The sequence below is a fragment of the Dermacentor variabilis genome, chromosome 1, assembly GCF_050947875.1.
Source record: "Dermacentor variabilis isolate Ectoservices chromosome 1, ASM5094787v1, whole genome shotgun sequence".
Classification (NCBI taxonomy): Eukaryota; Metazoa; Arthropoda; class Arachnida; order Ixodida; family Ixodidae; genus Dermacentor; species Dermacentor variabilis.
In genome coordinates, this window is record NC_134568.1 from 204,767,619 (window position 1) to 204,791,430 (window position 23,812).

Sequence of the window (23,812 nt, forward strand, 5' to 3'; positions counted from 1 at the left end):
CAGTGCTGGGAGAATGCGTCAGCGAACGCGACCTTCCGCTGGATTTCTTCAAAAGGGGGAAACTCCGCCATTACGTCTTCCATACTAATATTTAAGAAAATTACTTTAAAGTTATTTTTAGTCATAAAGTGCCCTTGGCGTATATAGTGTCTTCTCCTTCAGTTGGTCTTTCGGTTGGTGTGTGATACCAAAATGCCTCTGAGCAGAAAAAAATAAGATATCTCTCCTGGTGGTGTTATAAATCATGATCTTTAAATGACAATTAGGTATTTAACTACTGCGCCATGCCACTTCCACTAAAATGACGGAACAGTAGCCACAAATCATGGAGCTCCACGCACGTGTGATGAGGCAATCAAACGGGTCACTTGGCTCCTGCTAGGCGGAGGGCTATGAAATCTGGCGTTGCAAGCACTTGAATGCTGTGGCGCGTCAGTAAAAAGTCAGATTACTCTGTGGGTACAGCCAGATTCCTAGCTTGACGAATAATGAATCTGAAGTACTTCTCCAAGACAATCTCAGGTAATGACTGGTTACCACATATCGTAATATGGTGTAGAACACACAGTAAATGACGTACGCATCTTTTTTGAGCGGCACCTTAACAGCACGTCGTTCCTATGATAAAAATAGGCGCTACACCATCATGACAGTAACACAAATTGTAAAGACAGCTTGTTTGAACACACACGTCAGAGGAAACGGGGGTTTCTCTAGGCTATGACCAGTACATATCATTCGCTCTCGAGACCGGTCTTTAGGAGTTTCTGGCGGGGAAAGTAGGGATGCGGAGAAAATTTCAATATACAATGCCAGTTGACCGCCAATATAGAACACATTTTTGTGCATTGAACGACGTGCGGCCACATTAAACATCAGATGCTCGATATGTATACCGTTGTATTGACATGACAAATATTTCGACACCCTAAGCTGCAGGACCTGACGGCGCACCGTGGAAATTAAAAAAAAAAGAACAAAACGCCATCCGTGCGCGAGTGTGCGTGCGCGCGTGTTTATTTGTATGTGCATGCACATGCACGCGACATGTCGTTAGTTGCTCGGACTAGCGTGTACTGCCCCACCCTTCTTACGAACGAAGCCAGAGTAAGGCGCTTGAGGCCACCACTGGAAATTGTGCACCAACTGTAATTTGCACAGTGTAGCATCGTTAATTGAACGCTCTCACTGCGAAATGAACAAACATACTTCGAGAGTATCAGTATGACAAACATCAGTCGGCACCTAAGCTTCGAAAGAAAACAATGCGCCGAAATTGCCTGGCGAAAAATTGCGAGACTCACTTGTGAATGCAGAAACAAGGGGACTTCGCCCATCTCTAACGCCGGTTCCCCTTCGACTGTCATTTTTTAGCAACCTGAGCGCTAGTAACGGTCTTCTTAACGCCGAGAGCCGCACCGTGTACGGCTGACGGCCGCTTGTTCCGCGCCAGCGCCACCGACTCTCACCCTCGGCGGGCGCCCGTTGTAGGACGGCCGTGCACGAGCTCTCCGGCGAGGAGGAGGCAGACGGGCCCATCGCGCTGTCGGGCCCGTTGCCCAATGGCATGCCGTCGCGGCTGCGACCGGCGGCCGACGCTCGCCGTGTCTTCTGCATCTACAACAATCGTGTCTCGGAGCGCCAGCCACTGGTGAACTTTAGCATCGAAGATCTCAAAGTGCACTTTTGCGACGACATCGTCTACGGCTTCGTGGGCCTCGACGGCACGTCCACCAACATTCGTAGCAAGCATCCCAAGTACGATTTTCTCGAGGAAGGCTTGAAAAGGTACGTCGGTTTGCTGCGTGCAGATGTTCCTTAAACAAGCGGTGCTCACACTGGCTCGCATGCCAAAGGCACTAAAGCCCCTAAAGTACAAAATCGGGCTTGGTGGAGCGACATAAATGTAAGGACCCGAAGCAGGCGACGCCGTCGTCAAAATGCTGTTAACTGATGTAGTTGAGATTAGAGACACCTGCGAAAGAACGTTCCTCTATAAGTTAGCTTGAACAGCCTCGGAAACAACATTTAAAAGGCGAGTTTACAAAAATCCTGCCATTTTTGTTAATCACCCGAACGAAAACGGATTCTCTGAAAGAGGCCTGGAATAATGTGTTAAAATGAAAACGCCAGCAGCTTATTTTTCTCCCATTTCTTGCCCATGTACGTGGTACCGGTCACTGAAATGACATTACACTAATTTGGTGTACCTTGGTCCACCCTTCTACGTGTTGTCAGTGTTGACGCTCTTCACTGAACTCTACCGTCGGTTCGATTTCCACTGTTTGTAGTCGTAAGATAACGTATGCCGATGTACTCCAACCAGCGTTTAAAATTCTATTAGGAGTGTGTCACTGATCAGTACTATGTTTTGCTGGATGTCACTCCGCTGCTCGCCGAGCCATGTGCAGGTGAAGCCAACTGAAATTTGGCGTCATGCGGTGGCTTGACCCGGAAGTGAGGCGCACGCTTCACTTGCTATTTATAGTACGCTTGGTCAGGTATTACTGCGGTAACAATTTTTCGTCGTGGTTTACCTGATTTCAAGGGTTGTTGTCACTTTACGTCTGGCAAGGGCCTTTACGATAATCTGAACCCGTATGCGATATTCTTTTCCTACATAAAGGCTTTTCTCAATCGCCAGTGTTTCCAGCGAGCGCATTTCATGTTAGCACGCTGTCGGGATGGCGATGTCTAATTTTTTATGTCCACCCAAAATACCTGTCTTGTCTTCTTGGGTAGCTTACGGTACAATCAGCCGGTGTGTTCGGGGAAGAAAGAAAAAAAAAATATGCCAAGCTCCCATGCAGGCCAAGTGTCACTGCAAAGTAGCAAAACCTCGACTTCCGGGACAAGGGAGATATACCTCCAGTGGCTTCAGTCGTGGGCGCTCGGTGTGCTATCCAGCCCCCTAAAGTAGAGATCGGCGGTATGAGTAGAAGAGAAACGCTATGTTATATTCTTCAGAAGGATGAAATCATGGCTCAGTACGCCGTGGTTTCTGAGAAGAAACATCGGCTCGCGGCCTTACACCGAATTTCCCTGGCGAGGCAAGGTAACCCATTAGTGATCCTGAATCCCTACGAGCGTTGCTTTGAGCTACTGTGGTCATATTTCGCCGCCACAGTATACCGCGAGCCGTAGAGATTGGGCATTAATATTCTTAAACATTGCGCGGTTTCGCGGTACCCGAGTCAAAATTCTCATGCAATGCCACTTTCAATGGAAGATATGCTTCTCTCTAGCTGCTGTGACTGTGCGATGGCAGCCATATTTCTTCGCTTTACTATCATAACTTGCTAGCTATTGTTAGTCCCAGCCACTTACGATAGGCCAATGTTAAGGCTTTGTGCAGAAGGATTTACGGAGACCCATATAAAAAATCAAGACCATTCCGCCTTGCAATGGTGGATGACCACGTCTCGATGGTGGATGTAAACGTCGTGGCAATAAAATTTGTCGTAAAGACTTTATTGGCTTCACTCATTAACACTAACGACGGTCACAATGGCTTTGTGGCCGCTATGATATGCATTGATTGGCATACTCGCAAGTACAAACACTTTCTTTGATAATGCCAAATTGATGCATGTACGCGACTGGGTGATCAGTTGGGCACGATCCGTGTTGCATCGCAAGCGACATGTCTGCAACACGGAACGCGTAAACCACTCCCTTTTCGGTCCTGACGCATCCACATTGAAATCACCCACAACGACCACAGGGATAGTGTCATCTCAACTATCCTATGCAAAGTGAGCAGCCATGAACCTCGCGGGGCTACGAACCATTGCGTTTTATAACAGAATAGATAACTGGGCTAGTTGGTTTACTTGCGTCTTGAGACTGTAAAAGCGCACAAAGAAAGAGGAGATAACTGCGTCAGCCATCCCTCGGTCTTTCTACATGATAAGGACGTCATGTTTCTTGATAGTTAGACTTGCTTTAACGTTGCCTTTGAAATGATTTAACCCGTCATCCTTGACACGCATGCGCAGCCTTCCTACTCCGTTATAGTGTACATATTTGTTTCCTTTCAATAAAATTTTTCAGTTGTGAGTAAGCGCCTCGTCCTGTCCACCCTCTTCGTTCTCGTCCTTGTGCGCTTTTACAGTTTCAACATTGCATTTTTTGCTTAATTACGGGGGTACGAGCCATTACTTAAGGGGGTATGAGCCATTGATGATGACAGTTTCGACATGTATGTTGTATGCGTGATTAGAAAGTGGGTAAGCACTACATATCATATTGACCGCAAATAAAGACGGGGACAGAGGGGGAGAACACATAAACAGCACGGGCGGTAACTTTCAACTGTTTTATTCACAGCAGCCCGTGGGCATATTCACAGCAGCCCGTGGGCATATTCACAGCAGCCCGTGGGCAAAGCCGCGCCAGCTTAAAAGGGGCTGAAAAGACAAGGGGGACTCCAAACCTGCCTGCCACCTTCCTTAGGTTGTGAGCGACCCTGTGAATATACGGCACGACTTCAGGTCTTACGGCCATAGTAGTCGTCCTCACCCTTGCTTGCCCCCGCACCTCCCGTGATCCTAAAGGAAGGCAAGGTTGTGGTAAGAACCACACCAAGCCGTATGCAAAATGCAATGTAGGAGTTGTGCACGAAATTCCCCTGGCGTGTGGCAAGTCCTACATAGGGCAGACTGGACGGTGCCTAAATGATCGAGCCAGGGAACATGAACAAAAGTTAACGAAAGATGAATTGGCGCACTTACCTGCGCACTGCAATGCCTGTCGCTGTGCACCTCTTTTTGAGGAGATAAAGATTCTGGGGAGAAGCCATGACCAGACTGCACGTGAACTGATGGAGGCTTATCACATAAAAAAGAAAGGCCAAGACTGTGTTAGCGATACCTCCATTAGGTTGTTTCAATCGGAAATAAATTTTTTTGATAATTGGTTGCCACGCTAAGCTGATGTATATTCTTGTTTGCTGCGATCTGCGCATGTTCTATTTGCCTATATATGCCCACGGGCTGCTGTGAATAAAACAGTTGAAAGTTACCGCCCGTGCTGTTTATGTGTTCTCTCCCTCTGTCCCCGTCATTATTTGTGGTCAATATGATATGCAGTAAATACCAACTAGGCCAAAGTGAAGTTCTTCTGGGTAAGCACTGTTCGCTTCATTTTGCTGAGTGATTGTAGCCTCTGCCTGACGAAGCTATGCGCCATTGCATTTTTTGCTCGTTTACGGGTGTATGAGCCATTGATGATGATAGTTTCTGCGTACAGGCACGAAAATTTTATGGCACCTTAGCCATACCCAGTTTCGCTGTATTATATTGGCTCTTGTGAGCCAAATTGCAAAATTTGGGCTAAATTGCCAAGGTATACAAATAGATTACATTGACGTATCTCAATTGCAGTAAGCGGCAGCAGCGTAGCGCCTACGCCACATTTAAAAGCTGTATTTCACCTAGCTTATAAGTGTTCAGCTTATGTAGAGCAGCGCAGATAGTTTTCACCAGTGTACCCGTGCGCACAGAAACTTCTCATGAATACTTTATTTACCCTTCAGAGAAACGCATTTCAGTAACATATAACCTTCGATATCTTCGTTGTGTCTGTCAGAAAAAGCTAGCTACTGATAATACACCCATGCTCTGCCGTATCTTTAATTCCTAACACAACCGACCAGAGCAATAGTTTGTCGTGAGAGTTTGACAAATCTGCATAGGTGAAGTATTCCATACATATTTTACTACTTCCCTTCCAATGATTATTTGCTAACACAGTGTTGCCACTTCCACTATTCGCAAATAGCAGAGCTTATTCTTGGGCTAATCGGTTCATACTTGAAGCTCTAACCGTAGCGCTTACACGACGTGAAGGCGTTCGTCATGTCACCTTTCTCGTGTAAGCCGTGTTAACGCTACGGTTATCACTTTAAGTATTTGGAAATAATACAAAACTCGTTGAGTCGTCCGAAACAATAATGCACTTAGTCATATATGACGTATACAGGTCTACAAGCATGCTGCGAAATCTTGTGTCTTTCTTTATTTTCGCGCTTATCGCCGATGGAATATGATCGCTCAAAATTTCCAAATCTTGCAGAAGAGATGTACAACGTTTCGTGCAAAGCAGTAAGAGTTAGACTCTCATCGTAACTTTGGCACTCCTCAAGCGCCTGCAGAAGCGACACAGAATGCGCCTTTATTAAGCATCTTAGGTTTCAGTAGATCGTTTTGCTGTAGTAAAGCGTGCTGCCACTCTGCGAGCACCGCTAACTAATCGCTTCATGCCAACCACTTTCGGGATATCTGTTAACAGAACTTCATTCGTTATCGCACGCGAACTACGGTCTCGAGAGTTTGCGAAATCGAGGGTGAAGAAAGAGTGAAGCGCCTAAATTGAGCCATGTTCCGGCGGCGCCCCACGTGTGTAAAATTACATTGCTTCATTTGTTCCTACAACTTTACCTTAGCTAACCTTACTTTGTATGAGAGAACACAATTGCAACATAAGGAGCAGCTTCTCTAAACAGCTAAAATTCATGTCAATATTTAATCACTAGCTTTGTCGGTACCGGGAGTTGCGAGAAATAAATAAATAAGCGACGGAATCGCACCATTGGTTCCGAAGCGGGCTCCCGTTATTGCTCTGACGGGTCCTGGATTGAATTTTTCAGCGGTGTCATAGCCCGGTATAAAATAATAGCCAAAGCACCTCGGCTATAGAGGCTTATTACTACGCCGTAGAATTCAATTCGTCGAGAAAAGAACAGAATAGTTCCGCAGCATCTGCGTTCGTGCTCGAGGTCGCGAGCTTTCGAAGTTGCAGTACACAAACCCCGAGTTTGGTGTGCGATGAGTGCGCACTTCACCCTGAAGGACACCAATATGGGGGACTGTTTGAAGGGGAACGGGGGGGAGGGGGGGCAGTAGCGGAACCGAGTGTATCAGGGGAAACAACAACAGTGGTCGCTTCGCTCTGCGGAGCAATAAACGTATGGACGCTTCATTCTTGGTTGGCATGGCATCTCGTTCATGTGCGCCGGGCAGCGTTCTGGACATTTCGAAACGTTAGACAGGTCCGCCGGTAAGAACGCCGCGGTATTTGTTCTCTGCTGTGACAACGAACGTTCTTACAGCTCAGCCGCTGATAAAAGGGCGGCTTCGAAGCGGCGATTCCGAAGCGGGCACCGCACTAGTTTTCGCATTTTATTTAGCGAGAGCAACAACGAGTATATATAGAGGAGTTGTTATGCTCCTACAAATTTCGGCGGTTTTATAATTTCCTTTATCCGCATAAAAGAGTGAATAACTGTATAGAAAATTCCACGGACCGCGCGAGAATTGGTGTTCAGAGAAGCTTTCTTTTATGTTTGTGCAAATGGTAAGCAAATGTAATCTTAATGACGGAAATAGTTGTAGAAAACGACGCAAATTGAATGTAATTTTACGCACTTCTCTGTAGCCACCTTCTCAAACTTTATACTGCCGGCTTCTTGACTACTCATTAGATCGACGCTCCTCGCTAACTGCGCGCTGTGGAGCTATTTTGCCCGCTTCACTTCTTTCTCTACGCTCGGCTGCTTCTGTCGCTGGTTTCTTCTTCACTTCTCCAAGTCTGAGTTCATCTTTCTCTACTGCCGACTTCCCTTCTTGCCTCTTGTTCGCTGTCTGTCGTGGTTCGTTGTCTGTTGGCACAGCAAGGCAACACTGTGGCAACAATCATTTAGAGGGGGAAGCGGGAGACGCATAGGAAGCTTTATTACGCTACTGATAAGAGTAATGTCGTGCAAATATTCCGTATTGCGAATACGAATTTGATATTTCTGCTTGTAAAATATTATGCGACTATTATCGCAAAAACTGTTTCTTATTTCCCAAATGCGATCGCTAATGTTATGCTTGCTATCGCTATTCGCCAGAGCTCTCATCTAAGAACCACTTTAGCGTATGAACAACTTTGGAATTCACCCCCAGAACTTTGTATCCTGTAACGGTAAAGTATGAGGGACCCTTGTCTACAGCTCGTGTGATTAGCAGAGGGATGTACACCAATTTAATTAGTGAATGGCCACATCAAGCAATTGTGACAAAGGGCAAGGCTCAATACAGTAAAAATAGAATTCTGATTTATCTGTGGTCATTTTCTCGGTCTAACTCTTTCTTAATAAACTGCAGTATGCAGAATTCTTTCCTGTTAATTTCTTCCTCGTAAAATTCTAAATATCAATCAATCAATCAATCAATCAATCAATCAATCAATCAATCAATCAATCAATCAATCAATCAATCAATCAATCAATCAATCAATCAATCAATCAATCAATCAATCACCCTATTTTTATGTCCACTGCAAGACCAAGGCCGATCTCTGCGATCTCCAATTACCCCTTTCCTGCGCCAACCGATTCCAACTAGCGCACGCGAATTTCCTAGTTGCATCACCCCACCTAGTTTTCTGCCGTCCTCGACTGCGCTTCCCTTCTCTTGGCCCCCATTCTGCAACTTTAGTAGTCTACCGGTTATCTGTCCGACGCATTACATGGGCTGCGAAGCTCTACTTTTTCTTAATATCAATGAGAATATCGGCTATCCCCGTTTTCTCTCTCATCCACGCCACTCTCTTCCTTCCTCTTAACGTTACGCCTAACATCTTTCGTTCCATCGCTCTTTGCACGGTCCTTAACTTGCTCTCAAGCTTCTTTGTCAACCTCCAAGTTTCTGCCCCATATGTTAGCACCGGAAGAATGCAGTGATTGTACACCTTTCTTTTCAATGGATAGTGGTAAGCTCGCAGTCAGGATCTGGCAAAATACCTGTCGTATGCACTCCAACCCATTTTTATTATTCTGTAAATTTAACCATTCGCGTGAAATTATCAGTTTTACGTGGAAAGAGACCATGATGTATTTTATATTTGTATTTATTTACGTATTTCGCTGCCGAATAACACGCAGCCATTGACGAGCTTTGCATAGTTTCGCCATGTGGTAGTAGGCGCCCAAGTTGTTTCACAATTCAAATGTAGATGACCAAGAACCAAAGCTGTAGAGTGAAGTAATTGCTAAATGAAAGGGCATGGGACGCTTAAAGGGTGAGCACGGCGGCCTAAATGTGTAGGAGAGCTAGTAAACGAAGTGCGCGCGTCGAATGGATCTGCCTGTTCGCAATCTCATGAAGAGTTGAAACGCACTCGCACTCGTGTCCCTCCAAGTCAGTCGATACTATCCGAGCATAATATGAAGAGACGACGGCCATAGCGCCGGTATATAAACATTGTCGCTAATTACTGGACGTGCTCGCGCTTATCTGTCTCCCGTAGAGCGCGCCGACCGCACGAGAGCCGTATTCGAGCAAATACCTTAACAGGCATTTGTTAGTTAGTTTGCAGTATTTAATCGTTGCCTTTAGCGTTAAACGTTAACAGGTTTTCTACGTACTTTGCACGAACCAAGTCTCCATGCTTACGTCCTTTCAGATTAGGGGCAAACGTCACGCGAGGTAACACGTGACGCGAGAAACAACAAAGGCCCTAAAATCGATCGCTGTGGCACGCCTGAAGTCACGCGGACTAACGAGGACCGCCATTTATTAAATCTAATTAATACAAATCTCGGGTTATACGAGTTACAAGGACGATATGATTACAAGGCACCTGGAAATAATTTTAACCACCAGGGGTTCTTTAACGTGCGCCCACGGCACAGTAAACGGGTGTTTTTACATTTCGCACCCGTCAAAATGCCGCCGCCGCGACCGGGATTTGATTCGGCGTTGTCGCGCTTAGCAACGCAATGCCATAGCCACTGCGCCACCACGGCGTTTGAGAACTTAGTTCCAGATAGTATATATACTTTATCCACGCGAAAAATTAGTTACTGCAATTTTCATCAAAAATGTCTCTAACTTTGAGCATCAGTTGCTGGTTTTGCGCATAAAAGTGACTAACTCATCGCAATGGGTTTAGATGCGGAAATGAAGGTGTCTATATGATTAACACATTCGGAGCGGAGATATGGCGGCAGTGCATACGTTACCGTTTTGTATTTAGCCAAGCAGGCATAGTACACTTCAGTTAGTGACGCGTTTCGTTCATATGGGTAGCATGCGTTTAGATAGCCGATATTTGTTTACAAAAGGTAAAAGCAGCGGCGTTACACAATAATTTTACATCTAATGAAGGCAAGACTGGCGGAATGAATGTTCTGAAAGCGTTTCCCATTTGCCAGAGTTGCTACACGATATAGCGGCGACATTACCCAACGCACAATTCATAGAGTAGAGAGGCGCACATGAAGTGACAGAAGTAGCACGGAAGGCTAGGCAACAACTTTGGCAAACATACAATGGACTCTTGTGACGACTACCTACTGCTGCTGGTGAATGCAGCTGCTGATACTATGCCATTTTTTTTTGTTTCGTCAAAAGAAAAAAAACTTCAAATTAATGTGTTCGTTCCCTTTAAAATCAATTCCCAAAAAGCAACATTTCACCTATTAGAAAGGTTAGCTCAATGAGGGCAAATTCCGTGAGAACTTTTTGACCAGCTTGAGTCACATGTGTGGTTTAATACAAATAATGAGAATTATTGTAAAAAACGAAGCTAATCTTGTCTTATAAAAGCTTCGTACCGAAAAAAAGGCTATATTACAGGTGCGTTATAGAAAAAGAATCTTTTAAAACTGAGCGCAAGTGAGTACATTATCTAACATTAACATATTAGATATGTTAAAGTAAAAATAATAAGAACAAACAATAGAATGACATCAATGTCCGAACGCCACGCTCACTGGAAGCTAAGAAAGTAAGTAATTAGAACCCTACGGAAACGACAGGGCCTACATGGTAACCTTACGACAATTTAGTTAGAAACATTTAGCTATGCCTGGGCCGCTATTCTGTAGCGATGCCTTACGCCTTATTCTATGCTATTCTTATCATCCACCACACACGGCGTCCGATCCCGTTGATAATGTGGGCAGAGCGTCGCTCTGACCACTGGCCAAGCGCTAAAAGCATGAAAAAGCATAGAATCGTAAAAGGCATCGCTACAAAATACCGGCCCTGGAGTCATTGTCTCTGGCGCAGTATAGGAGATGACATCGGCACAATTCACCTAAGGAGCAGAGAGTAAGTCTCGCTCTAAATACTCTCAGTCAGAATAAAACTCATAATTTAGATAAGCTTGGAGTCGCGAGACCGGCGTATTCTAGCCATCTAGGGCCCTATAACGTAAAATATTTCTAGTGTGTTTTTATTCCACTCTCCTGACGCCAAATTTGCGTAACCGCCAACGGAAGCATCGGGCGGTGACCCGCAGGGTTGTCTGAACAGACCACTCAAACGCTCTCTGCACTTAAGGATGCCATTTTTGTCTGCTTTAAAAACGAATAACATTGCCTACACTGAGCGGCTTGTCTTATCTATTTGGTTGACAAGAGGCGCGAAGCATGCTCTAGTGGAGAGGGATTCGATGGGGCCGAGCCAGTGCACTGAAAATCGATAACCGGATGAAGAGGGTGGTGCCGGCGTCCGTGATTGGCCCGCTTTCCCTTACTTAGCTTGCGGTGACTGGTCGAAAATCGCGGCAGCATGTAACGCAAGGTTAAGAATGCCGCTAAACCGGACCCTCAGCAAAAACGAGTTCGCAGAGTGAGGTCGTAAAAGTAAAGTGCCAAACGTGCTCGAAAACGTTACACGGCCACGCAAAAAGTTTCATAATACGCAAATAAACCCATGGTTTCCGGCTGGTGCGGGTGGCCAGTGCCTGAGCGATCGGCGGCAGCCATCTTTTATTCCTTTCGGAAAGGGGCAGCCTGCGGCTATTCAGAAGAAAATTAAGTTTTGTTCGGCATTGTAATGCATCATTAACGCGTACACGTACCTTTGACGCGATGAGTTTTTGCAGTTTTGTGACGTCGCGTGACAGGCAGGTGAAGTGGGTGTAGCCCGAAAACTTTTGACCAAAGCCGAGGGCTGATGACGAGAAGGCGTCGAATCAGAAATAACCATTTTTATTTTGTTCTATCCAATCATTCATAATCAGTGTGTTCACGTCATATCACATGGGGAGCTATCGCGGTTTTCGTAACGTCGCGTGACAGACAGGCGAAGTGGGGGTGGTTCAAAAAAGTTTTTAACCAATCGCGGAGGGCTGATTGCAGAAATGGAATAGAAAAATTTTGAATAGCTTTACGTTATAGCACCCCTAATTTTCTTTCCTCGTTTTTTTTAACGGCGTGAAATTTGTAGTTTTTAATGGAAGATACGTACACGAGCACAAAAATACGATGCACCACGCAATAAATCGGCCTGAAAAATTTGCCCAGCGTTATTGTATCCGAGCTCAGTATAAAAAATTGATTTCTTTGTTTTTGAAGAAGGCGCATTCGTTGTAGATTATGTAGCAACTTATTTCGCGGGCCAAACTGCTGTGACTACAGAGCGTCCCTTGCAGTAGATCCAATGGCTAGTCGCGCTTCAGGCAATTTCATTTTGGAACTTATCCTTGAAGACATTCACCGAGATATTTTTCACGTTTATAAACCAGCTACGGGAGCTGTACATCCCTGGTGGACGCTGAGTATAGGCCCAATCACATTTTCAGCTACAGTTTCATTACAAAGTCATATAATCGACGCACACTGAGCGCCTGTGAACGTATTGGTGTGAATCGTATCGGCGGCGTCAGTTTTTAGCAGCCTGGTAAGTGCAAACAATAATTAACTACGTGGTGTCGAAGGTTAAAACACGTTGGCGGGCTGGTTGATTGGAATCCATAATAGTGTGTATAAGCGCGACTGAACGAGGACGTTGAAAGAAACAGATACGCAGAGGCAGCGCTTCACTTTCAACTATAGGTTTTTATTTTCACACGCCATCGATAAATATATACCGCGCGAGCGGAAACAAACGTGACAGCAAGAAAGAACATTCAGTGGTGCATTTCTATGAATAGTATACATGTGCAATGCATGGTGAAAACATATACTGACTGGGGCGCTACAACGTAAAACTATTCCAAACTTTTCTATTCCAATTCTGCAATCAGCCCTCCGCGATTGGTCAAAAATTTTTTTCGTCCACCCCCCATGTCACCTGTCTGTCACGCGACGTCACGAAAATCGCGATAGCTCCCCATCTGATATAACATGTACACACGGATTATGCATGATTTGATGGAACGAAAGAAAAATAGTTATTTCTGATTCGACGCCTCTTCGCCATTAGCCCTCGGCTATTGGTCACAAGTTTTCAGACTGCGCCCACTTCACCTGCCTCTCACGCGACGTCACAAAACCACAAAAACTCATTACGTCAAAGTGACGTCTACGCGATAAAGATGCATTAATATGCCGAACAAAACTGAATTTTCTTCTGAATAGCCGGAGGCTGCCCCGTTCCGAAAGGAATAAAAGATGGCTGCCGCCGATCGCTCAGTCACTGGCTACTCGCACCTGTCGGAGAGCATGGGTTTATTTGCGTGTAATAAAGCTTTCTGCGTGGCCGTGTAACGTTTTCGAGCACTTTCGGCATGTTTACGACCTCGTTCTTCCAACTATTCGTTGCTGAGGATCCGTTCTAGCGTAATTCTTAAGCTTCCGTTGCATGCCGCCGCGATTGTCGACGAGCCACCGCAAGCTAAGTAAGAGAAAAGACCAATCGCAGATGCCGGCACCACCCTCCTCGTCCGGTTATCGATTTTCAGTGCAGTGGCTTGGCCCCATCAAATCCCTCTCCACTTGAGCGTGCTCCTCGCCTCTTGTGAGCCAATTAGATAAGACAAGCAAGCCGCTGAGTGTAGGCAATGTTATTCGTTTTCCAAGCAAACAAAAGTGACCTCCTATGAACGAGGAGAGCGTTTGATTGGTCTGTTCAGACAACCCTGCGGGTGACCGCCCGATGCTTGCGTCGACGGTTACGCAAATTTGACGTCAGGAGATTGGAATAAAAACATATTGGAATAGTTTTACGTTATAGGGCCCCTGGTTACAATGATAAACCGAGGAACAGTAACTCCTTTTAAGATAGCGACACTGATGGCTTGCTCACGCACCTTTCCTCTAATTTTGCATCAATGAGATATTAAAAGAACATGAATATAACGTCACTAGGGTAATCTCCGGTCATTTGGGTATTCATTACCGAGGTTGTTCCTGCAAACCCATGTTTGAAAGTACTTCGATTCTGTATCGGGATCATAGCAGGATGACAAGGGAGATTGTGGATGCCTACGAAATTGCAAAGTTAGAGGAAAGGTGCGTGAACAAACCATCAGTGTCGCTATCTGAAGAGGAGATACGACTCCTCGGTTTATCTTTGTAACCACTTCAGTATATGTTTTCACTATGCCTTGCACACGTGTATACGGTTCATCGAAATGCACCACTGAATGTTCTTTTTCGCTGTCACGTTTGTTGCCGCTCGTACGGTGTACATTTATCGATGCGTGCGAAAATAAAAACCAATAGTTGAAAATGAAGCTCTGTCTCTGCGTAGCTGTTTCTTTCTACATCCTCGTTCAGTCGCGCTTATACACTCCATATCATGGGTGTCGAAGGTTGCTGCCACCACGCAATCGCGAGGTCAGACAGTGAACTATTGAAGCCTGTAGCTGCCCGACCGATAAAACGATAGGCGCCCGGTCGATAGAAAAATGCCACTCAAAAGATAAAGGCGTTCTTTCTGCCGACACAAACCTATGTACATCTGGCCGATGCGACGTGCTAGTATTTTCATTTCATTCTCGAGTTTCAATATACGGAGCGTCATAGCATATTCTGTAAGCCTGTCATTTTATTATCACAGCTGTCCTATATAAACGCTTTCCAACCTAGAGTATTGTTTCGCAATTGTCGGTAGCCTCCTATGTTATTATTACAGCTGTCGTATATCAACGCTTTTCAATCTGGATCATAACTTGTGAATTTCCGGTCGATGTTATTTCATTCGTTATCACGACTGGGCAGCTCCGTGCTCTGGCTTCAAGTATTTATCTGTCCCATCCCTGACCTCTTGAAAAAGCACTCAGCAAGTATCAGATACAGAAATGAAATAGGGCGAATTCTTATACGCGCGCAAATCGCTTCCACTCTTGCACTTTCTTTGCGTTTGTCATCTTGAGCACTTCACACCTGCCGCCTTCTCCTATAATCTTGCGGCGAATTCCACTAGACAAACATAAGCAAGAGCACCAAGAAGCAGCGGTAGCGGACGATATACAGTAAGGGGTCGTCTTGCGAATGATACATTCGCGTTACTATAGCTGGGTTGAGAACACAGCATGAAAATGCGTGGCCCCCCTTTTCTACTTAGGTCAATTAATTATTTACCAGCTCACACAGTGGGAACGCTCTGCTATGAAGCGAATCAAGGAAACAGAATGTAAGCAGTCTGAAACTAATCACAGAATTGAATAGTGCGCAGAAATCAAATTGTGCGGCTTAACCTCCTAGAAATGCACACCGGGGTATGACGGGCGACGTAGTGGAGGGTTCCGGATAATTTTCGAGCACCTGTGAGTCTTTATTGTGCGCTTAAATCTAAGTACACGAGCGTTTTTACAACTCCCCATGCAAGTTCAGCAGGCGACGCCGGGAATCGAACTCGCGACCTCGCGCTCAGCAGGAGAACGCCAAAGCCACTGAGTCAGAAAGGGGAATAAGAGTACGTATACCGGCCAAGGTTTGTCAATGAGTCCTCCGTTACGTTTGCCGTGAGCGCCTGAGAAAACTTGTAATCGCGGCCCCCAATGAGCCTAGAAGGACTTGATGGTGATTATATCAGCATCGCAGAAGTTTTTCGGAAGTTTGACCGACTGAAACGAGTAGCCCTAAGAGTGCGGTTCATGTTACACAAGGTACTAAGACTACAAGCGCTACACTTTCCCTACATATACTGAGATGTCACGCAGGCACCTTGTACAATGACAGCTGCATGAACCGCAACAGATGCCTCAGCGTTGTTCCTCCCTGGACCCAGGTTTGTAGGACTGAAGCGGTCCAAGCCAGAGGTGAACTTGTGGGCGTGCCTCGGAGGGAGTGTGGAGGACGGACCGCGGTTCGTGGCGCTCGTCAAGGAACGGCGCACGCGGGTGACATTCGTGCGCAACTCGGCCGAGTGGCTTCGCCGCAACGCCTTCCAGGGGCTGCTCATCTACTGGAAGTACCCGAGCCACGAGCACCGTGTCAACTTCACCGTGCTGCTGGCCGACCTGCGCAATTCCTACGCGCGCGACGGCCTGCTCGTGTCGGTGGTGCTGCCCATCAACACGCGGCTGCGGCGCGATTCGTACTACGTACAGTCTGTCTACGAGAACCTGGACGTCGTGCTGGTGGACGGGCACCGGTCGGTCGACCCGCGCCACTTCCCGCTAGCCACGTGCGCGACGCCCGTGCGCACCCTGCTCCGCACTTGGCACCAGGGCCAGTACGGCCTGATGCGCGTGCTGGACGACCTGACGCTGGAGACGGACGACTACCGCAAGACGGTTCTGAGCGTCTCCTTCGCGGGCCTCTCCTTCACGCTGCGCCACAGGAGCCTGCACCGCGTGGGCGCCGCGGCCGCCGGGCCCGGCGCGCCCGGCGCGCGCACCAACGAGTCCGGCCTGCTGAGCTACGTCGAGGTGCAGGAGCGGCTCCGCAACGAGGGCTGGAAGCGCGCCTACCACCGCTACGGCCGCTGCCCGTTCGCCAGGAAGGAGCTCCAGTGGGTCGCATACGAGGACGAGGAGAGTGTGGCCGACAAGGCCGTGCTGACCTCCGTGTGCGCGGGGCTCGCCGTCTGGGACGCCGACATGGACGACTTCGCCGGCGTCCTGGGCAAGCCGTGTCCCCTGCTGCGCAAGGTCCACGAAGTGGTGCACGCGAGCGCGTCGAAGCGCAAGAACCCCGGCCCGCCTAGGTCGTACCGAAAATTCTTTTAAGGCACTTCTGGCAGAACTAAGGGGCATGCGATTCTATGCCCACGTGGTTGAACAGTTTAGGCCATTATGCGAGTATGCGTATAAAGCATTGCCGCCAGGGCGGCGCTTTGCCCTCATTTTTTTTAATTCCACGAACATGCGGCTTAAGATACGCGAAGGTTCGTGGCAGTGAAAACCGTTTGCTCGATGTTATCCTAGTATATCGGCGTACCTACTGTGGCAAACGCGTCAATAAAGTTTGTCACTTATACGTGTAAAAAAGTAATATATTTAGTAACCTTGGCATGTATCAGACGAACGCATAAAAGCAACTGAGCCTTTATGATGTCACGCTACTCTTCTAATCTCAAATGCCAGAAATCGCATATGAGAAGTTGTCAGTACGCTTTATGTTCGATAAGTACAGCATTTCTATACGAGTGCGCTTTGGTATTATTAAATAGGAAGGGTAAACTTTTGCTAAACGGACCCTAAAGATCAACACTAGATGAGTCTGGTGAAGCATTTGTTCAGTTTGGATTTTCATTCATTGATTGTTAGGGAGAAAATAAAGGGAAAAGTTTCACATTTAAAATTCTGCACTTAAACTACGGCGCCAATAGGTTACTGCAATGTTACTGATTTGAAATTATTTTGCCAGATTTGGACAGTTCTTGTTCCGAAAATGTTTCTGAAACTCAGTAGATTGAATCTTTTGTTCCTTTAGAATGAAAGTGAAACTAATTTAGAATGATATTTCGAATTGAGTATCTAAAGATTTTAGAATGACGTTTACAATAAGATGTGTCAAATTTCTTCAGAATAAAAGTTTCAGCAAGAACAACCTTTTCTTATAAGCGCAGTTATTTATTTTATTGTTTTAGCTTCTTATTTTGTATTTATATAATAACATGCTGTGTATAATCGTTTGTTGAATGCATCCTACTGATGTGTATACCATTATCTTGTTTGCATTGTGAAACAGGAGGTACCGCGGACAGTTCTACTTTGAGACCTCCTAATATACTGCTGAAGATGTGCGCTTGTTTTCTCTTGCGCTTCAATAAACTTCAACTTCAAAAAAAAAAATCTTAAGCAGACATTTTCAGATTTCATGACATCACGAGGAGTTATGGCGGTAGCTGCAAAGTGGCGACGCCACCGGTCTCATTATTGTCTCTTTTATACCTTACAGATTCCGGTCACCAGTAACAGCCTCGTTCCCAATATTCTAGTAGTGTAATTTTCCAATCCTATTTATTATTCCTTTTTAGTATCGTTTTGCATAACTTCATGGAGCACATGAATTGACTTTAGGAGCTAAGTTTGTTAGATGGTTTGCCCATTGCTAGGGCATACGGGAGACAGACAGCGCTTTGGAAACACCAGAAATACGCTTCAATTATCGCTTTGCAGCAGGTCTAAAGTAAAAAAGGGTAATTGATTGAAGTGAAGCTCGAACCTTTCGTGTTTTTTTTTCTTTTTTCGAGACTGAATTGCCAAAATCCGCCTACCCCCCATCGCGCATCGACAGGCCGCGGCGGATATGTCGACTGCGGCGATACCTACCCAGAGTATATGAAAGAGCGAGACAAGAACGAAAACAGGCTCACACTTGGACGCGGATGTTCCACAGTGCCAGAGAAAATGCGAGGCACGCACCTGACGTTGTTGTGGCGCTGGACGTAGAGCTCGTGGAAGCGCTGGCGGCTCCTCTTCGCGGAAGTTTGACAGGCATCAGCCATTTTGAGCATGATGCTGCGCTTCACTTCGGCTGCGATGTAGGCAGGAATCACACTCAGCAGCAGCTGTTCCTGCGAGAGAAAAGGGGCACTTTGGCTGCCGGCGCCTTCATCGACGCTATCGCCACCCGCAGGAGACCGCATCTCGGATGGGACACATGTGCTCCACAGCGTTCACATTTAATCCACTCATCGTGCCTAGTGATACGCCCAATCACTCGCGTTGGTTACTTGCCCTTAAAACGAAAGGGGAGGATGAGGAAGAGGGGGGAGGAGGAGGAAGAGGGGTACAATGTATATACTGGTGGCTAATCAGGAAAAGTTAGTGAACCCAGGCTGACAAATAGAGCACGACCTGTCAAGACGCTCCTTAACACTTTGTGGACGGTTTGCACACTGTTAGCGGGCATTAGGGAACCTTTAAGAGGTTGGGTTTTAAAAGCACGGTATGAGTGAAGCATCACGCTCGTTCGTTCTTCCATCACAGCTCCGACAACCTCTTTTAGCAGTGGTTTAGTTCCTACATTTTTCTGATTCGCGTAGAGGGCATTTCCTCGCGGCAATATTTATAGTCTCGACTTCAAGAATGGTTTCATACATACCTATTTTATTTATACATTTCTTTACGTCTTGCAGCTGATTTCTTCCACTTAACCGTGATAAGCAGCCCAGCTCAGTCGGAGCTTTTTTTTTTTTACTCTTTCTGTCGTAATTTGCAGAGACAGTTATTTTTTCTGCACGGAGGTTCGGACTCTTGAATATAAATCCGTATCTATAACCGCAGTTGCCACCACACAGAACGGTTGCGAATGAAAACAGAAATAACAAAAAAAGCAATTCAAAAACTAGCTTTCCTTATTCTCTCGAGAATATACTACGTGCTTCTTTATACGCACGGTACAGATGCGTGCTCATATATTCTCATTCGCAATCGCGCAAAGCTTCACAATGCCGAACCTCAGACTCTTTGTCTGCGTGCGCTAGAGCAGCTGACGCTGGGGACAAAGGGCGGAAAACGCTCGGCTTCTGCTGCTCGTGCCCTGCTGCTCGAAATGTTGCTCTCGGATGAATCCTCTCAAAACGAACTCCGAGAGGATTGTGGGCTTTACGTTTCTACAACAATGAAAGCGAGAGTTCGAGTTTTCATGCACAAAAACTGCCGTTCTTTAGTTATGTAAGGCGGGGTGGGGGCAGAATGCCTCCCGATAATGCCAGGCCCCCCTAATGGGTCCTATTGCTAAACATCTCCAGAAGCAAACAATAACTCGTTGTGATGGGTCTTTGAACTCCAAGAAAACGACCGGTAGCTGAGAAGACACAATATTTCGTTGAAGGCTACGGCTGCATTTTGGTTATTTCTACAGCGACCTGGTTTCATTCATATTCTGCACAAGTTTCATGTTTTGCACCCAGCAAGCCAACTAATGTCTGCGCTCATTTTAAACGTGATCGGTACCAGTTCTCACGTGACTATAATGAACTTTGCGTAACAATACACGACTGTATTAAACATCGTGTTAACTTTAAATTCTTAAAGGCGAAAAAGCATTTGTTAACGGTGCTCGAACTCTTTTTCAAATGTGCTTTGATAAAAAATGCTTCAAATGTGCCCGGATGGAGAACCCTTAAACAGTATTAAATTGGATGTACAGTACACAGACAAAAAACGTTCGACTAAGAACCTTTAAGCGCTATACATAAATTACTGAACATACATGAAGTATACGACTGTTTCACGCTCTTTTTTCATGAGTGTGGCGCTACTCATTCGATGGTAGTAAACTGATACAAAAGCGCAGGGAAACAGCGCAACGGGTCCCTGGATCAACCTTTGTATGAAGCCTATAGCTAGGAGTAGCATGATACTACAGGGAATGGAGAACAAAGCCGTTTTATTCAGAAAAGAGAAAATTCAGTCGAGGAGAAGAACAGCGCCAAAAGCTCGTCACAGGCATAGATAGTAACGAGAGAAAAAAGAGAATCCACTGCATACGTAATTCCAAAGGCTCAAGCAACTTCGCCTCACCTTGCTAGTCTAACTTTAAGTGACTGCCAGGAACTGCAACCTTATAATTGTTTTTTAACGTTAGTGGCGAAGGCTTCACACGTCTCGATGGCTCAGCGGTTGTCGATCTTTGTTGATGATCGCATGGTCGCAGGTTCTATTCAGGGAACCGTAGCCGCCAATCGACGGGGGCGAAATGCGAAAAACAGCTGTCTACATACGGTATCTTCGACTGGCCGCCTCCATCCTCCGAATCTGCTTCTGGTAGATCCAGCGTTTTTCAAACTCGGAGGCAGAGGACAAGCGCCCAAGCCGAACGTGTGACTCGCTCTCGGAAAAGGAAATGGCAGAGGCGAAACCATGTGACTACAGAAAGCTTCCAATTTCGCCTGCCGGGAAAAACGGCGGACACGCCGGTGGTTACGAATGTAAGTTACCGTTAGGTTACCGTTAGGTTACTGTGAACCGTTGCCAACAGCAGCGGCGCTGTGTTTTGATGACGTGGCGGGAAACATTTCAAGCTCGACGAATGCGGCGACGATAGGGCTGGGAGCACCAGAGAGCGCTCGACGCGGGAACGCAAGGCGCGCGCTCTCTTCGGCCAGTCGAAGACAGCGCTGATCAAGATAGAGGTCTAAAGGCCCTCGAAAGTACCAGTCTAAGATGCCATTAGATTTACACACAAGACAAAGAACCGTAGATGAGCAAAACATATTGAGAGCCATCAATTACGGTGCCTAGCATAACCCAGGTGAAGCCTGCGGTTGCTAAATCTTGTCTAAAAATTTGAAACACAAGTAATTGCGCGCCACTTATAAGGGTACTCAGGGGAACCTGCGGTTTTCTTTTTTGCTTGCATTATACCTGCCACAATGGTTCAGTGACGATGACGTTCTTGTGAGCTGCCTGATGTTGCGGATTGGATTCGCAGCCGCACGGGCCGCATTCCGATGAGGGCGGAATGCAATATCGTTCATATACTTCGATTTGAATGTGCGTAAAGAAGTCCCGGGTAGCGAACCGCCCCCTCACTACGGGCGTGTCACAAAGCCCGTGTGGTGCTTTGGGGGACGTCAACCTTATGATTTTATTTTGGCGTTTACACAATTTAAACGTCACACCCGGCATGTTTTATGCAGGAACACTTGAAGAAGTGCTGTAGGTAGATATTTTTCAACAAATCACAGCTGCCTGCTCGCCTGAATGCCGCACGTCAGGCGCATGCGTGGGGTGGGGTACGCCCCGTGCACTTTTGATATCCAACAACCGAGACGCTGGTGGTAACACGAGCTGTCTGTATCGATTTAAACGGAGACAAAGGAAATAACGTGCAAAATTACCGTAACTGAATCTTACTCAACTTAAGCAACTAACACTCTATCTACAAGTACATTTCCCGCTGAACCATTTCGTATTCAAATAGACCTAATTATAGTGTAACACAAAGAAAAACAGGAGAGATCGATGGGCATGAAAGCTTATGCATTTTCTTAAAGGCCCAGAAAACTAGCCATTTGTATATATTATGGTACACTTAATTAAATATTCTGCAGCCCGTACGTATCTTTTCTAGCTTCTTGCAACTCTTGGATGGATTACATTTTGTTTTTCCTTTCGTGAAACTTCTTGTTTTTGCGGAACTCATTAACCAAAATATCTTTCTTCAATCATGATATGGCGAGCATACTTTGTAATGACTGAAATTTCAAGCAACCTTTCATAACATAAATTTCAATATTTTAAGGCACGCTATCTTTTGTGTGTTATACAGTATACCGCTCGAGGGCGTAAATTTCGCTCGCGTATATACGCAGATACGGGAAACCGTGATTATGATGAAAACTTTATTTACCTTTGGGAAAGGGGTTATAGGGGAGGAGCCCTTAGTACAACTTTCCTATGATGGCTTCAGCCATGGCCGTAGAATTGGGTAGCCTAGCATGCCACAGCAGTACCCTGCGAAGAGTTATCTCCTACTGCCCCATCTTGAGGATGGGTATGGGTGGACAGGAAGAGAAAGTGGGGGCGGAAAACTCCACCGTGGCGTAAAACGTCGTCGGAGAGGCTCCACACTCCGGGCAGGTGTCCGTGCATTGTGTGGGCTAGAGGAACTGGAGAAAATATAGGTTAGGAAAAGTGTTCGTCTGGAGTTGTTGAAGGTGTGTGGCCTCTGATCTTGAAAGATGGTGGGAGTGATGAGTATAACCTGCGGTTTGTGGTATAGTGTTGTGTAATGTGTCGGTATGCCATTGATATAGGGCTTCCCCGTCTGGTGTGGTCGCCTCATCGCACGGGTCTGCTTGGAGCGCAAATTTGCGAGCAGCCGCGCGGGCATGTTTATTGCCCGGTAATGGGGCATGAACAGGCGTCGAGACTACGTGGATGGCGTGGGTCGAGTGTCTTTGTGTGGAAGAGAAGTCTGTGTTGAGAAACTGTTTTGTGATGTAGGGCTATGCCTGTGCCGTTCAGGTAAGCCCTGCATGCCTCCTGCGAGTCGGTGACGACATTGCACGTGCGGGGTGGCAGCGCACATACGTGCTTAATTGCCCAGGCTACGACAAGGATCTGCCCTTCCATCGATTTGGTGGAGGGGATGGAGGCTTCGCTCACAAGTCGGCGGAAGTCATCGGCCACCGGCGCCGTGTGGCCGCGAAGGGATGGGGCTGCGTCGGTGAATACATTGTGTTCTCCGGTAGAGCGGCCAACAGACCTGTGAGAAGCCTGACTAGTGTGCGACGGCGGCCTCCCAACCCAAACATGTGCATGGATATAGGAAGAATCGTCAGAATGTTTGAAACGTGTGTGAGGACGCTATGCTGTGCAGTCCCTTGTAGGGGGGTTGGGAAGGTGCATCCTATCCTGCCTAGCAGGTAGCTACCGGTGGGAGTGAACAGCAGCCGCTGCTGTTGGCTGATCCACTGTGCCTCGTGAAGCTCGACGAGGGTGTCGTGTGCACCGAGTGATAGGAGGCGTTGTGTTGGGGGTGCAGTGAGATAACCCTAGCGCGATCTCCATAGTCTTCCCTGAAAGGGAAGATTGTATGTGAACCAGCTGATTATGCAAGCTTCAGTGAGCCTCAGCATATCCAGATCATCCAGACCCCTGCGGCGTTTTCCGACCCGTCGAAGCATGGCGATTATCTGCTCCACCTGTCGTGTAAGAAGAGCTATTCTGTGGTTCGCGCGTGGGT

At 46.6% G+C, this 23,812-nt stretch overlaps 1 protein-coding gene across 2 annotated transcripts in view; it reads right to left on the reverse strand.

Moving 5' to 3' along the window:
• Ac76E (adenylate cyclase type 2 Ac76E) overlaps window positions 1-23,812 on the reverse strand; it is a 944,861-nt gene that overhangs the window by 274,779 nt on the left and 646,270 nt on the right. For both annotated transcript variants that reach the window (XM_075703570.1, XM_075703577.1), the window contains exon 5: window positions 18,538-18,689. In XM_075703570.1, the coding sequence (XP_075559685.1) occupies window positions 18,538-18,689 (152 nt within the window). The remainder of the gene's footprint in view (window positions 1-18,537; window positions 18,690-23,812) is intronic.